General features: G+C 35.3%; 1 protein-coding gene across 2 annotated transcripts in view; it reads right to left on the reverse strand.

Moving 5' to 3' along the window:
* Window positions 1–2,709: 2,709 nt before the first annotated feature.
* NADK2 (NAD kinase 2, mitochondrial) overlaps window positions 2,710–14,412 on the reverse strand; it is a 45,912-nt gene continuing 34,209 nt past the window's right edge. For both annotated transcript variants that reach the window (XM_059417005.1, XM_059417006.1), the window contains 4 exons: window positions 9,645–9,700; window positions 9,463–9,516; window positions 7,161–7,284; window positions 2,710–4,823 (listed from right to left, as the gene is read on the reverse strand). In XM_059417005.1, the coding sequence (XP_059272988.1) occupies window positions 4,685–4,823; window positions 7,161–7,284; window positions 9,463–9,516; window positions 9,645–9,700 (373 nt within the window). In that variant the 3' untranslated portion in view covers window positions 2,710–4,684. The remainder of the gene's footprint in view (window positions 4,824–7,160; window positions 7,285–9,462; window positions 9,517–9,644; window positions 9,701–14,412) is intronic.

The following is a 14,412-nucleotide window of genomic DNA, read 5'->3' on the forward strand; positions in this document are numbered from 1 at the left end:
AGGCGCCCCTGAAAACATTCTAAAAACACATTTTTACCCCTCTGCCCATGCTTTGTTTTTGACATCATATTTTATGTATCCCTAACTACTGCAGTTGTAGTCGATTTTACACTTTTTTCTTTTAACCTTCCAACTAGCTTTATAAGTGGTGATCCACTACTTTTACTCTAGGCCAAATGGGGAGACAGAAGCGCTGGATCAGACCAAGGCTGCCCACTGGGTGTAGTGGCATGGGAACTATTTTGGAGAGGCACCTGCTAGAGCAGGCTGGTTAGATAGGTAAGGTCTGCAGAGGAACGTCAAGGCAGGACAAGGCAAGCAGTACTAGCTAGGTAGAGCCAGAAACGGTGCCTACCACCACTAGACCAGCGAGGTCCTCTGTCAAAGATTAATTGTATATAGTATACAATACAATAAATAATTATGTTTACTTCTGGGGTTTCTGTTCTGTTCCACTGATCTGTGTGTCTGTTTTTGTGCCAGTACTACACTGTTTTGGTAACTACAGTTTTATCATATAACTTCAAGTCCTGAATTGTGATACTTTTTCCAGGTTTGTAACTTTTTTTTTTTTTAAAGATTTTATTTATTTGACAGAGAGAGACATCACAAATAGGCAGAGAGGCAGGCAGAGTGAGAGAGGGAGAAGCAGACTCCCTACTGAGCAGGGAGCTTGATGTGGTGCTCCATCCCAGGACCCTGAGATCATGACCTGAGCCGAAGGCAGAGGCTTAACCCACTGAGCCATCCAGGCGCCCCTACTTTTTGCATTTTGATAGAGATTACATTAAATCTGCAGATTGCTTTGTACAGTATAAACATTTTACCAATATTTGTTCTTTCCACCCATGACCATGGAATGTGTTTCCTTTTTTTTTTTTTTTTTTAATGTCATCTTTCATCAGCATTTTAGTTTTCAGAGCATATGTCTTTTACCTCCTTAGTTAAGCTTATTTCTAGGTACTATTTTTGGTGCAACTCTAAATGGAATGGTCTTAATTTCTCTTTCTGCTCTTTCATTATTTGTGTACAGAAATGCAACAGGTTTCTGCATCTTGATATTATATCTTGTGGCTTTGCTGAACTCATTTATTAGTTCTAGTTTTTGGTGGAATCTTTAGGACTTTATTCTATATATAGTATCATGCCATCTGCAAGTAGTAAGTTCTACTGCTTTGTCAATCTAGATGCTATTTCTTTTTCTTGCATAATGGCTGTGGCTAAGATTTCCAATACTATGTTGAATAAAGGTGATGAGGGTAGACATCCTTGTCTTTTACTGACTTTAGGGTAAAGGTTCTCTGTTTTTCCCCATTGAGTATGATGTTTGCTGTGGGTTTTTCATATCTGGCCTTTATTATGTTGAGGTATGTTCTCTCTAAACTTGAGAGTTTTTATCAAGAATGGACATTATACTTTGCATCTACTGAAATGAGCATATTTTTATCTTCTTATTGATGTGATCTATCATGTTGACTATTCATGAATATTGAGCCACCCTTGCACGATGGGTATAAATCCCACTTGATCATGGTGATTTTTTAAAAATGTATTATCAGTTTACTATTATTTTGTTGAGGATTTTTGCATCTATATTCATTAGATATTGGCCTGTAGTTCTTTTGTGTGTGTGTGCTGTATCTAGTTTTGGTACCATAGAATGAATTTAGAAGTTTTCCTTCCTACTTCTTGAATAATTTAAGAATAGGTATTAGCTCTTCTTTAAATGTTTGGTAGAATTCACCTATGAAGCCATCTGGTCCTGAACTTTTGATTCCTAATTCAATTTCTTTGTTGGCAATTGGTCTGTTCAAATTTTCTATGTTTCTAGGAATTTATCCATTTCTTCTAGGTTGTCCAATGTGTTGGCATATAATTTTTAATAATATTCTAATTGTATTTCTGCAGTATTGGTTGTTATTTCTCCTTTCTCTTTTTTTTTTTTTTTTTGAGGAGTCTGACTAGAGATTTATAAATTTTGTTGATCTTTTCAAAGAACTAGCTCCTGGTATTTTTTTTTTTAAACTGCTTTATCATTTATTTCTGCTTTTATTATCTCCTTCCTTGTGTGGTTTGGGGTTTTGTTTGTTCTTTTCCTAGTTCCTTTAAGGGTAAAGTTAGGTTGTTTGAGCTTTTTCTTGCTAGAAACTTCCCTTAGAGTTGTTTGCTGCATCCCAAAGATTTTTTGGTTGATTCATTCATTGTTTAGTGGCATGTTATTTAAACTCCATGTATTTTTGGTCTTTCCAGATTTTTTTTCTTGTGGTTGATTTGTAATTTCACTGACTTATGGTTAGAAAAGATGCATGGTAGGATTTTGAACTTTTTGAATTTGTTGAGACTTGTTTTGTTGAGAATGTTCCACGTGCATCAATTGACTCTTTGATACAAAATTTGTATTAACTGGTTCTAATGGTTTTATACGTAGTTTGATACTTAAAAGTATAATGAATGGAAATTCTTTATTTTAAGGCTAGTAAAACATTTAATATTATTTGATTTACTAGGCCTATGAATATAAATACCTGTGAAACATCAAAAATAGTAGGTACTTTAATAAGCCCTAGTTCTGTGTGAAAAATTAGCAGTCAATGAAACTAACAGGGCACAGCACTGGAAAAGGTCTGAAACATAACATTTTGGAAGAATCTGGCTTTCTAATGATGCTGTAAGAGTAAGAAATAAATGTAGTTTAAAAAACAAAGATAATACTAGTTTAATTATGTTTATTCACATACAGTTGCCATTAAAAGGTTAACTCATTCATAAAAACATTTCTTCTACTGTAATATACTTTGCCTCTTTTCTCTTCCAAATAAATCCCCACAACATAGCAGAAATGTTAGAAGTTACAGTGCAAAGGAAGCAAATTAACTGTTTTTTAAACCTTTAAAACATGACTGATGAACAGTTTTACAGAGTAGGTTGCCTATTAATATGTTACATATTAACAGATCTACGGTACCATTTTGGACAATCAGATTTGCTTGATATAAAGATGGAGCTGGAATTTTTGTCAAGAAGGTATTTAAACCTCTTAGAAGAGTTTTTATAAAGAACTGAAATCCCATACCATAAAGTTCTCTTCAGTTAATCATTTTAAATCAAGCCAGAAACTAGATCCAGCTCTAGGAAAACACTGATTTTTTGTTTTTATGCATCATGTAAACACTGCTCTGTCTATGCAGATACTCTTAGAAAAGAAAAACAGATTCTTGTTCTGGATATACATCAAAACCTAGGTTACCTTTGTGTAACATTTATTTAAAAATTTGACAAGAACATGTTAAATGTTGGCAAAGCTAATAGCACTCAATTTGATTATACATCCTAGCTTTCACAGAATTTGAGCTCACAAGACTCAAGTTCTATTAGGATTAGATTAGAGTCTATTAGGATAGACTCTTGGAGTCTATTAGGATAGACTCTTTCATTCATCAGTGTAGTATACCCAGCATCTGACACAGTACATAATACAAGGTATGTGTTCAATAAATATTTCAATGTTGAATATAACTTCTTAACAGCAAATGAAAAAAAGATACAACTCTGAATAAATTTGTCTCATGATGCAGCAATAGGTGCGTTTTATAAGAATTCTAGGATTGCTTATAAGTAGATCAAGAATTAGATAATTTCTTCCCAAACTAAAGGAACTCTTATGGGGCGGGAGGGGAATGGAAGCCGTAACATTTTATCTTTCACAAAGCTAATTTGTGAAACATGGAATACGAGGCTAGGTAAAAACTACCATGATATTAAAAGTAAGGCAGTTCCAAAACTTGTGTTTTGTATATTTATTGAAGAATCCCATTTTCTGACACTATTCCTAATACTAGATATTTTTTAAAGGTTTTACCAAACTACTAATATGTCTAATTAGCTCATCTTTTTAGTATTTGAGTCCATGTTAGAGTTTTAAATATGGAAGAACTTATTAAGATTCAAAAGCATTAAAAAAAAGAAAAGTCTAGGACTTAAAATAGCTATTGGATAATATATTTATAACAGTATCATGATTTGTCCAGATGTACTTTTTCACCCACCACTCTCAAAATTAACCTGAAAGTCAATTATTAAATGAAAACCAATAATTTCAAAAATGATTGTTTGAACTTCTTAAATCAGTAGAGAGCTGTAACAATATTTTACTCTGAAATTAGAAAATTCTAAGCATATATAAAAAACACATTTACCTACTTCAATTAGGTCAATATCAGGATTTATCAAATTTCTCCATCAAAATTTTTTAAAAATCTTGATTTTTAGGTACTATAAAAAATATACACTAATCAAATGATATGTGTTTGGTCTGACCAATTCCGCAGTTAGAAAGGGAAGGGGAAAAAAAAAACTTGTACAGTGAAATTTCAAATCCTAAACATTTAATCCTTTATTTGAGCCTACCCTCTCTCAAAAGGTTATCAGTACTCTTAGATACCAACTATAAGCAATATAGAAATTTCACTGGTATCAATTCTAATCTGTTTAGTCCATCCATTTTCTAACACAGTGAACAAACTTTTCTATCCAAATTCAAAAGAAGAATAATGCAAATCTCACTTTCTTGGTCACCTTTGAAGCCCAGGGCCAACCAGTCTCAAGAATAACCAAAATATGGTAGTCTGTTTCTGCAGTGAAAGCATTTTCCCAGTAATCAAAATTTGTCATCTGAGGAAATCTTTCATTGTTCTAGAAGCACAGTTCGAAGCTCATCTTCTTTATTTATCATCATTGAAGCAATTGCTCCATCATTAAACTCAAAAGAAGTACCTCCATCTACAACCATGCAGGCATCCCAACAACGAGAACGAACACACACCCTGGGAAGAAAGAAACATCTCATTAAATACTAAGTTGTCTTAACCTTTAATTATGGTTTCTTTAAAACTCTTAATATTTTTTGAAACTGGTAGATCATTTGGCCTTGATTTTCAAAATCAAGTTGTTCTTTGGTTTGAGAGAGTAATATGTATGGATACATTACCAAAATCTAATATTCAGGATACCTCCATTCACCCAGATAGCTATGAGAGAACAAGTCCAGACTTGATGGAACTCACAGGCTTTTTTCATACAAAAAATTGTTGAGCTATTACAAGTGCTAATATTGAGCAAGAATGTAACTGTTTTCATAGTTTAACACATGAAGAGGCACAAATTTGTAGTGTACAGCTCAATGAACACATTTGTGTAGTCATTCCTCACCCAAATCAGGACTCAAGTGTGCCCCAGTTCCCCAGAAGCCCCCTCCTCGCTACACATGCACTATTTTTTTTTAAAGATTTTATTTATTTATTTGACACTCAGAGATCACAAGTAGACAGAGAGGCAAGCAGAGAGAGAGGAGGAAACAGGCTCCCCGCTGAGCAGAGAGCACAATGCGGGGCTTGATCCCAGGACCCTGGGATCATGACTTGAGCCAAAGGCAAAGGCTTTAACCCACTGAGCCACTCAGGCACCCCCACATGCACTATTCTAATGTCAGTCACCATCACAGTCATAGCTGTTTGTTCTTAAACTTTATATAAATGGAAGAATACAATAGGTCTGCTTATGTGTAGCTTTCTTTTCCTTAATAGTATGCTTGTGAAACTTACCCATGGTTATTAACAGTAGTATTGGTGTATTCATTTCATTGCTATATGAAAATACTTCCATTGTATGAAAATACCAAAATTTATGGCCCTCTTCTATTCACCAACACCTGAGTTTTTACTACTGGAAGCAGTGCTGCTGTGTATATTCATAAAATTTATTTTATTTTATTATTATTTTTAAGATTTTACTTATTATTTGACAAAGAGAGAGGGGGAACACAAGCAGGGGGAGCAACAAGCAGAGGGAGAAGGAGAAGCAGGCTGCCCTCTGAGCAGGGAGCCCAATGTGGGGCTCAATCCCAGAACCCTGGGATCATGACCTGAGCTGAAGGCAGCCTCTTAACTGACTGGGCCATCCAGGTGCCCTGCTGTGCATATTCTTGAGCATCTTTTGTTACAGACATTTGTGTATCTACAGTTCTGGTGGGGAAATTTGCATTTCCCACAAGAATAGTAAGTTCGAGGATGTTTTTCATACACGTAACCATTCAGATACCTTCTGTAAAATGCTTGTCCAGAACTTTGGCAATTTTTCTACTGAGCTGACTTTTCTTGTTGAGTTGTAGGAATTTTTACAATACTTTGGATATAAGTCCATTGCTGGATATAGGTATTGCAAATACCTCACTCTGTGGCTTGCCTTTTTTTCCCCTTAATGTTGTCTTGATTAACAGAAGTTCTTAATTCTAATATAGTTCAATTTTCCAATCTTTTGTTGCTAAGTGCTTTATATGACATGTTTAAAAAATACTGCCCAACTGCTAAAGTCATGAAGCTTATTCTGTTTACATGAGCAAAAATTTAAATGTCTTTGTAGTATCACCTAAACTGAGTACAGATTTATTGAGTAATCAAAATTAACTTTCAAAGGAGTAAAATGAGTTTCCTTGTTTTTCCTAGAAAAAAATCAACAGTATTTTTTTAAAAAGAGTGTGTACACTGCATAAGCAGCAATTCAAACTTAAACCATTTTTTGCCTGACAGGAGACAGATGACATTTAGTTTTTTTTTTGTTTTGTTTTGTTTTGTTTTTTTCAGAAAATTGGACAACGTTTACAAAATAAATTATGTATTTTTTTATATCCACCCTTCAAAAAAAATCAAACCTGCTAGATGTGGAATAGGGAGGGGTTAGTTTTAGGGAAAAGGTGACAGAAATGAGTCCTACTCTAAAAGTTTATTGCTACACAACTGAGGTTTTATATGAATGTTTATATCTTGCTTTTTATCCCATAGCATATAAAAAAAAGTTGCTTTCCAGAAAAAGTGATTTGATCTTGTATGTCTTAATATATTAAATCCACATCACCCAATTAAATATTCATGATCCTTCTATTTACTGTACCATTTTAGAGAAACTGTAAGTATGTTAGAAAGGAAAATACCATTCTCACCAGGGTATATAGCATGACACCTCATTAGCTCCACAAGTTCTATACCTTTCCTACCAGATTAAGTTTGAATGAGTGGATTTCATCAAAATGAATACTTTAAAACCAAGAGTCCTTTATAATTACAAGAAGTGAAAGCACTGTCACAAGTCATCCTTTGGAAGCTTACTTTGAGGAGAAACAGCGCTGACGACTGCTGGAGAAAACTCTGTTTGCTATTGGTTCTCGAATACTGAAAAGTATTTTTGGTTCTTCTGGACTGAAGAGCAGCGATTCATTATATTCATTTGTTACTATGAAGAAAAAAATGTAATAGCAGAGTCAATGCAAGATGGTCACTTCTGAGAAGTGCAAAATGAAAAACGAATGCCATCTCCTCTTCCCAACTTAAAAGCAACTCTGTTTGGCACAAAGTTTCTTGGAACTCACAATACATTCCATTAAAACAAAACGAAAGAAAAAAACCCACCTTATAAATGAGGACTGGGTTCCAAGACTAGGCCATCAAAGCCTGTATCAACCACAATATAGCAGAAATAGATGTACTGGGGTGGGCTACAAAACCAGTAATTAAACAGAAGGAACTAGCTTGAGGCACTCAAATGGAACTTGGGCTCCAACAGTTCCCTTGCCAAGTTCCCTTCCAAAATACCATGTCAAAGTGTTCATAAGTTAATTGTCTTGATGTAAAATGCAGTCTTAAACAATAACAGGCAAAATATGCTTTCTCTAATGAAACTGCGATTACTCAAAGATATTTTTAGAAATCTCTGAGACCTGATTTTCATAACCAAGGGGCACATCAAAGTTGGCAGGCAAAGCACAAATTGGTTAAAAACAACTGTACAAAGAAATCAGGCTTGTAAGAATGTTTACTTGAACACCACATTAAAACAAATCATAAGACTGTCAGACAATCTAGCTTATTTACTAAAATTTCACTTAAATTATTTGGCTCTTTGAAAATAATATATCAGAAATAAAAATGTACTTTTCTGGAGAGAGAGACAGACACACACACAGTGTCCTAGCTCCAGGGGGGCCTAGCTGGCTGCAGTCACTAGAGCATGCAATTCCTGATCTCAGGGGTGTGAGGTCAAGCCCCATGTTAGGCACAGAGAGAACTTTAGGAAAAAAAAAAAGTACTAGCTCCAAAAGAAGTTAATTCCAGAAATGTCTGTAATAGTGACTGCACCACATGCTTTCACTATTGCTTCTAAAGAACAGTCAAATTTTCAAAGTTGTAACATTCACTCAATAGAGCAAGAAAAAAAAAAAAATCACTGTATTTTACATATACCCTTAAATTTACATGCCTGATATGTTTCAGTTGTTTTAAATAATTATGTTTTAAGTTAAATTATATAATGAATCATTACTATAAATGCCTAATTTTCCTTTCTTTGACACATACTTAATGTTAATCTTTTTAGTCTCCAATAGGGAGAAAGTCCACTTTAGAGAGCTGAAATGGACTTTAGAGATTTAGTCCTGTTTTTTCAAACTATTACAGGCCAAGCATCTTCCTCAACAAAGGAAGTCTTACCTGGAAATCCAAAATATTCACATAAGCGAACTGACACTATTAAATATATAAGTAGATTCACTATGAAAAAGTTTGGAGTTTTTAAAAATATAATTGACTTTGAAATCTCAGGATACTCTTCAGTTAGAAATAGAAAGGAGAGCTTTAGCAGGAAGTCTGTACAAAAATGTTCCTGATAGACGAGTTGGGACTTTAGTGAGTTAATTTCATATGCAAATCAAAGGAACATGTTTTCTAATTTAAGAATTTAAATATATAGAAAAAAATTTTTAAGAATAAAGTTGAAGAATCCCTATGCATTCATTACCAATCTACTTCCACTTCCTCATCTTACAGTCCAGGAAGCAGAGGAATGGAATCAGTCTTGCTCATATTTTCAGTGAGTGACTGGTCTGCGATTGGACCCCAGGTGGTCAAACTCCCTGATCAGTAGTATTCTTTCCCAACAGAGCTAGTTCTCTCAAGGGAACCCTGAAGCAACTGGCAGGAGTAAGTAGTCAAAAGTTAAGGAGAATATTTTAGTGAATGTGAAGATAAAGCATTCACAGCTCAGGGAATTTCATTTCATTCACAGGGTATTAATGGCATACTGAAGTTAGGTAAACATTTCCCATTTGCTGATCTATATTTTTCCATATTTTCCTATCCCCCAGGACATAGTCGTAGTGTTAACTAAACTACATGTCAAAACCATGTGTTTTGACATAAAGGTTATATATTTCATAGTTCACAAAAATATAATATATAAAAAGTCCAGCTGAAAACTTTATTGCTTAAATATATGTAAGGGGATATTATATCAAGAGACTGAGTCAAAAAAGTACTATGCTTTGCTAATTAGACAAGTTAACTTCACAATAACATCCTCAAGATCGATGTAGAACTTAAATGAAACTGTTAGTAATTATGATCATTAGTCACTGACCTTTCTCTACCAATTCTCTGTTCAATGGAAGACTTAAATTCCCTTGTCGTTTTGCTGTTGAAAAAGGAAAGGGGGAAATAAATACCTTGATTAAATATTGTGTGTCATATAACAGCTAACATAATAATATATACATATTATATAGCATATAATTATAACATAATAGCTATTATGGTACTCACCAATATTTAAAACATCTTCCACAGCCTGAGTTGCAACCCTGTTAATATTGAATGACCTAGAAACAAACATAAGTTCTTTAATTCTACAAACAAACTAAAAATGAAAAAGAAATTATCTACCTAATATATAAAAAACTCTTAGAATTATCAAGGAAAAAAAAAAAACAGCCAAAAGATAATAGCCACTTCACCCAGTTTTAAAAAGTGGGCAAAGTACATTTACAGGCCTATATGAAAACAGTTATATGACAAACAGTTACAGGTCTACATGAAAAAGTGTTCAATTTTACTCCTACTAAGGAAATACAAATTAAAGACTGATAATATATTGGCATAGATATCAGAGAAACATTCTCATATACTGATGGGCTTATGGAAGTTGCAGTTGGAGGGCAATTCTGTGTTATTAAAATTTTAAAATGAACATATTCTTCAATCTACTAATTTATCCTAAAATACACTTGCATCTATAATACACAAAGACATGTACAAGATTATTTACTGAAGCATTGTTTATAATAGCAAAACAACTCATATCCATAGGAAATAGATTAAATGTTACTATGTAGATATTAAAAAGAATAAAATAGAACTGAATGTGCTGACAGATAATGGATATGTTAAGTTAAAAGCCAAAGGCATTATATAGTATATATAAACAAACAGGGAAGTAACATATACAATAAAATGTGTATACACACACACACACACACACACATATATACATATGGGATGGATGTGTCTGGAGGTTAGTAATAGAGATATGAAATGAAAAACTAGCTTTTCATTTGATACCCTTTTATACTATTTAACATTTTTAATGTGCAAATATCTCTTTAAATTACAAAACAGAAAAGATGAGAAATTTTTACTGTGTGATGCCTTGCTTAACCACTTAAGAACAAATATTAACACAAACATGAATCACTTTTTTTTTCTTGAAGATTTATTTATTTGACAGTGAGAGGGAGAGATAGAGAGCACAAGCAGGTGGAGCAGCAGGCTGAGGGAGAGGAAGAAGCTGGCTCCCTGTTGAGCAGGGAGCCCCATGTGGGGCTTGATCCCAGGACCCTGGGATCATGACCTGAGCCAAAGGCAGCCTCTTAACCAAATGTGCCACCCAGGTGCCCCCATGAATCACTTTTAAAAGTAGCTCTGTCCTTGGGTCTACAAAGATGGTTATGGAAGGTTTTTTGTTGTTGTTGTTGTTTTGTTTTTTTCATTCTTTCCAGTGATTTAGAATTCTGCTGCTGCCTCACAATTCTTCTCACATAGCTTCAGTAGATAACTCAATGACCCACACACTCTCAACGTAATTCAGTGATTCTTAACCTTTTTTGAGGAGGGCAAGTAACAGATACTCTTGCATACCCTTCTAACTCTATACCCTTCACATTTTGAGAAATGTGGTAACATTGTGGGCATTCTCTTAACAATGCAGATACACAAATTTTTATATTAAAAATTTGGGGTCACTCACAGTCCACATACCTATGCTAAAAAAAACAATCTCAGATCTAGCCATTGCCTATTCTATTTTTCACCATTATCTACTCCAATTTCCTACTGCAACCACACTAAGCCCATTCTTGCTCATACTTAACTATGTGGCATGAAGCAAAATACTTTAGGTATCCTGACTCATTGTTTAGTATGAGATGCCATATCTATCTCATTAGAATTACTGCCACACACTACAGGGCCAGGCATCTGTGGCACCACCTGGCTCATGGCAAGAACTCAATACTGAATGAAAATACCAAATGAAAAAGATGTACATGAGTTATATCCTAATTCTTCTGAATATTCACATTATTGGAAGATACGGTTTTAGAACTCTATTTTAAATTAAGAAGTCACATAAAATGAGCTATACTTATTAGGGTTCCACTGAATTAAAATATTGATGTTAAGACTTAAGAGAACAAAAGTCTCCTATGACTTGATCTAACAGTCCTAGAACTAAGACTTATTCAGGATACCACAAGACAACCCTAACTAAGTCCTCTGAATAGGGGTTAAATTAAGAGGAATTTCCTATGGTTGCAAACTGGATCTCAGCCAGTTCACTCTCCCTTTAGGAGTGGTTTATATTCTACATCAAAGACAAACTATATGCTTAAGGAGGTCTTAGCTAGCCCATCATGACTTTTTTCTTAGGTCTACAACTTTCAACATTCTAAACATTCCCAAATCACACACAACTTCCATTAAAGATAATCCAACTGAAAGACAAATCGAATCTCTTATCTTCTTAAGCCAGTAAAGCTTTCTCTCCTCACTTAAGTTCATCCTTAAATTGGCCATGACAGAATGTATGGAGGAGGGGGATTGGCAATAGTCCTAAAAACCAACAGAAAGGCATGTGATCGAACTCTGTAGTACTTCTCCCAGTGAATGTAGCTAAGTCCACACTAGGAAAAGGACAGAGATGACCATGAGACAATTCAGAGACAATCTGCTATGCAACATAACCCTTACCTCCTCTGTCCTGTGGAGGAATTTTTAGAAATGCAAAATGGGATAGCTAATCCCCACTTGCTTTGTGTGTGCATGCGCACATACTGTGTGTGGGTGTGTGTGTGCATGCGCATAGACAGGCCATCTTCTCCATCCTTTCTTGTCATAAAGCCATGTGACAGAGTTCTAGCTACAGGAATGAGAATGGAAGTCACGCACATGTCTAAGCCTGTGTCCTGTAAGCCTCCCATAGGTGATCCTCCAAGTTTTTCCTCCTTCTCTGGCTTGATATATGTAAGTAGAGGGGATTTAAGCAGTCATGTTTAAAAGACGGTTGAGCCACATGATAGAAGGAGCCTGGATCCCTGAGTCACCACTTACAGATCCGCCTCCCAACTAAAGACCCACCTGGACTTTTTAAGAATAAGATACAAACTGCTATTTTGTTAAGTCACTGAGATTGGGGGGCTATCAGTACCGATAATTATCTTATCCAAAGTTACAAATTTCCACGTTTCATAGTCAAAGCAAGGACTGAGAGGTCACATAGGAAAACTTCTATCTCCATATCAAGAATTGAAAGAGTAAAAGAAATAAGCTATCCTATTCCTTTCTTTCCAGTGATCCCTAAGGTCTACGGTTTAGAGTTAAGTCCAGAACTTAAATCTGTCTTCACCATTTATTAGCCACATGGCTTTGGGAAACTCCTGAGACTTTAATAATACTCTATTAAGAAAAATAAAATCACTTACTTCCAAAGTGTTTTCGAAGATTTAAATAATATATGTAAGCTCAAGACAAAACTTAGAAATGGCAGTTTCGCTTATTTGCGGAGCATAAGGAGTAACACAGAGGACGTGGGGAGATGGAGCGAAGAAGTGAGTTGGGGGAAATTGGAGTGGGGAGATGAACCATGAGAGACTGCGGACTCTGAGAAACTGCGGGTTTTGGAGGGGAGGGTGGGGGGGGCGGGTGAGCCTGGTGGTGGGTATTAAGAAGGGCATGTATTGCATGGAGCACTGGGTGTGGTGCATAAACAATGAATTCTGGAACACTGAAAAGAGATTTAAAAAATAAAATTTTTTAAAAATTAAAAAAAGAGAAAAATGAGCAAAAAAAAAAAATAAGAAAAAGGAAAAGAAAGAAACGGCAGTTTGATAGACATACACCTTTCTCTCAGCTCTTCTGGCCCCCAGGCTTCTCTTCTCCACCTCCCCACCACAATCTTCTGAAGAGAACAAGGACAACAGACGAATGGGAAATGCAATCACAGCAAAAGAATGATCCGTAATAAGAGGGAATAAGGCAGAAGATGTTAGAAGCCAGCAAGCTATGTAGGGTCGAAGAGAGAAGAGGCTGAGTGACTGAGGTGGCAGGGGCAGGATACAGTTAGGGACAGAGACTTCTAGACAGAGACACAACACTGGAGACCACAGGAGACTTTAACAAGCAACATGGAAAAGATGGAAATCCTAATTTAAGCCATACTCATGTCCAACATCAACTCAGGACTCAGCTGGAAGGCGTGTGGGAGTGGAGGGCAGGACTGTTTTACAAGCCTAGTGGCTCTTATTCTTTATGCTCTTCTTACTACTAAAAAGTTGAAAACCAAAACTATCAAAATCACACAGACATAGACACACACTCCAAAGCAAAAGCCAAAGCCAATTCCCTGCCTTAGCATAACCACTATTTCACTAAGATTAGCAAGTTTACCTTGATAATTCTTCAAAAAACCTACTGACACATCTTTGAATTGCAGGAATTGTACAGACTGCTCCCCCTCTGCATTTAAAGCTGGCGGTCAAAAGGGCCAAACACACCTGTTTTACAACCAAACACACCTGTGCTTGTATCCAGTTTCTGACACTAATTGTGACCTCCCCCTAATTATTTATACTTGCAAAGCTTCATTTTCTACCTTTATAAAACAGGGATACAACTACCTTCTTGCAGGATTTCTGTAAGAATATTATCAATGTATAAAAAGTGCCTAGTACAGTGTATGCAGAGTAGCAGAAGCAAAATGACTAAGAGCTTGTAATTATAATCCATACAACAGAACCTACAGAATCAGAAGATTACTTTATCTTATTTTTTTATAATTTTTCAAATTTTTTAATAAACATATAATGTATTATTAGCCCCAGGGGTACAGGTCTGTGAATCGCCAGGTTTATACACTTCACAGCTAAAGTAATCTTATATTATCTGTTCCATTTCCCCTCACTTTGCCGAAAAGGAAACTTGTACAAGATCACAAAGCTAGTTAGTGGTTTAGCCCGGGCTCTAACATCCAGGCTAGTGC

Source organism: Mustela nigripes, chromosome 12 (genome assembly GCF_022355385.1).
Source record: "Mustela nigripes isolate SB6536 chromosome 12, MUSNIG.SB6536, whole genome shotgun sequence".
Classification (NCBI taxonomy): domain Eukaryota; kingdom Metazoa; phylum Chordata; class Mammalia; order Carnivora; family Mustelidae; genus Mustela; species Mustela nigripes.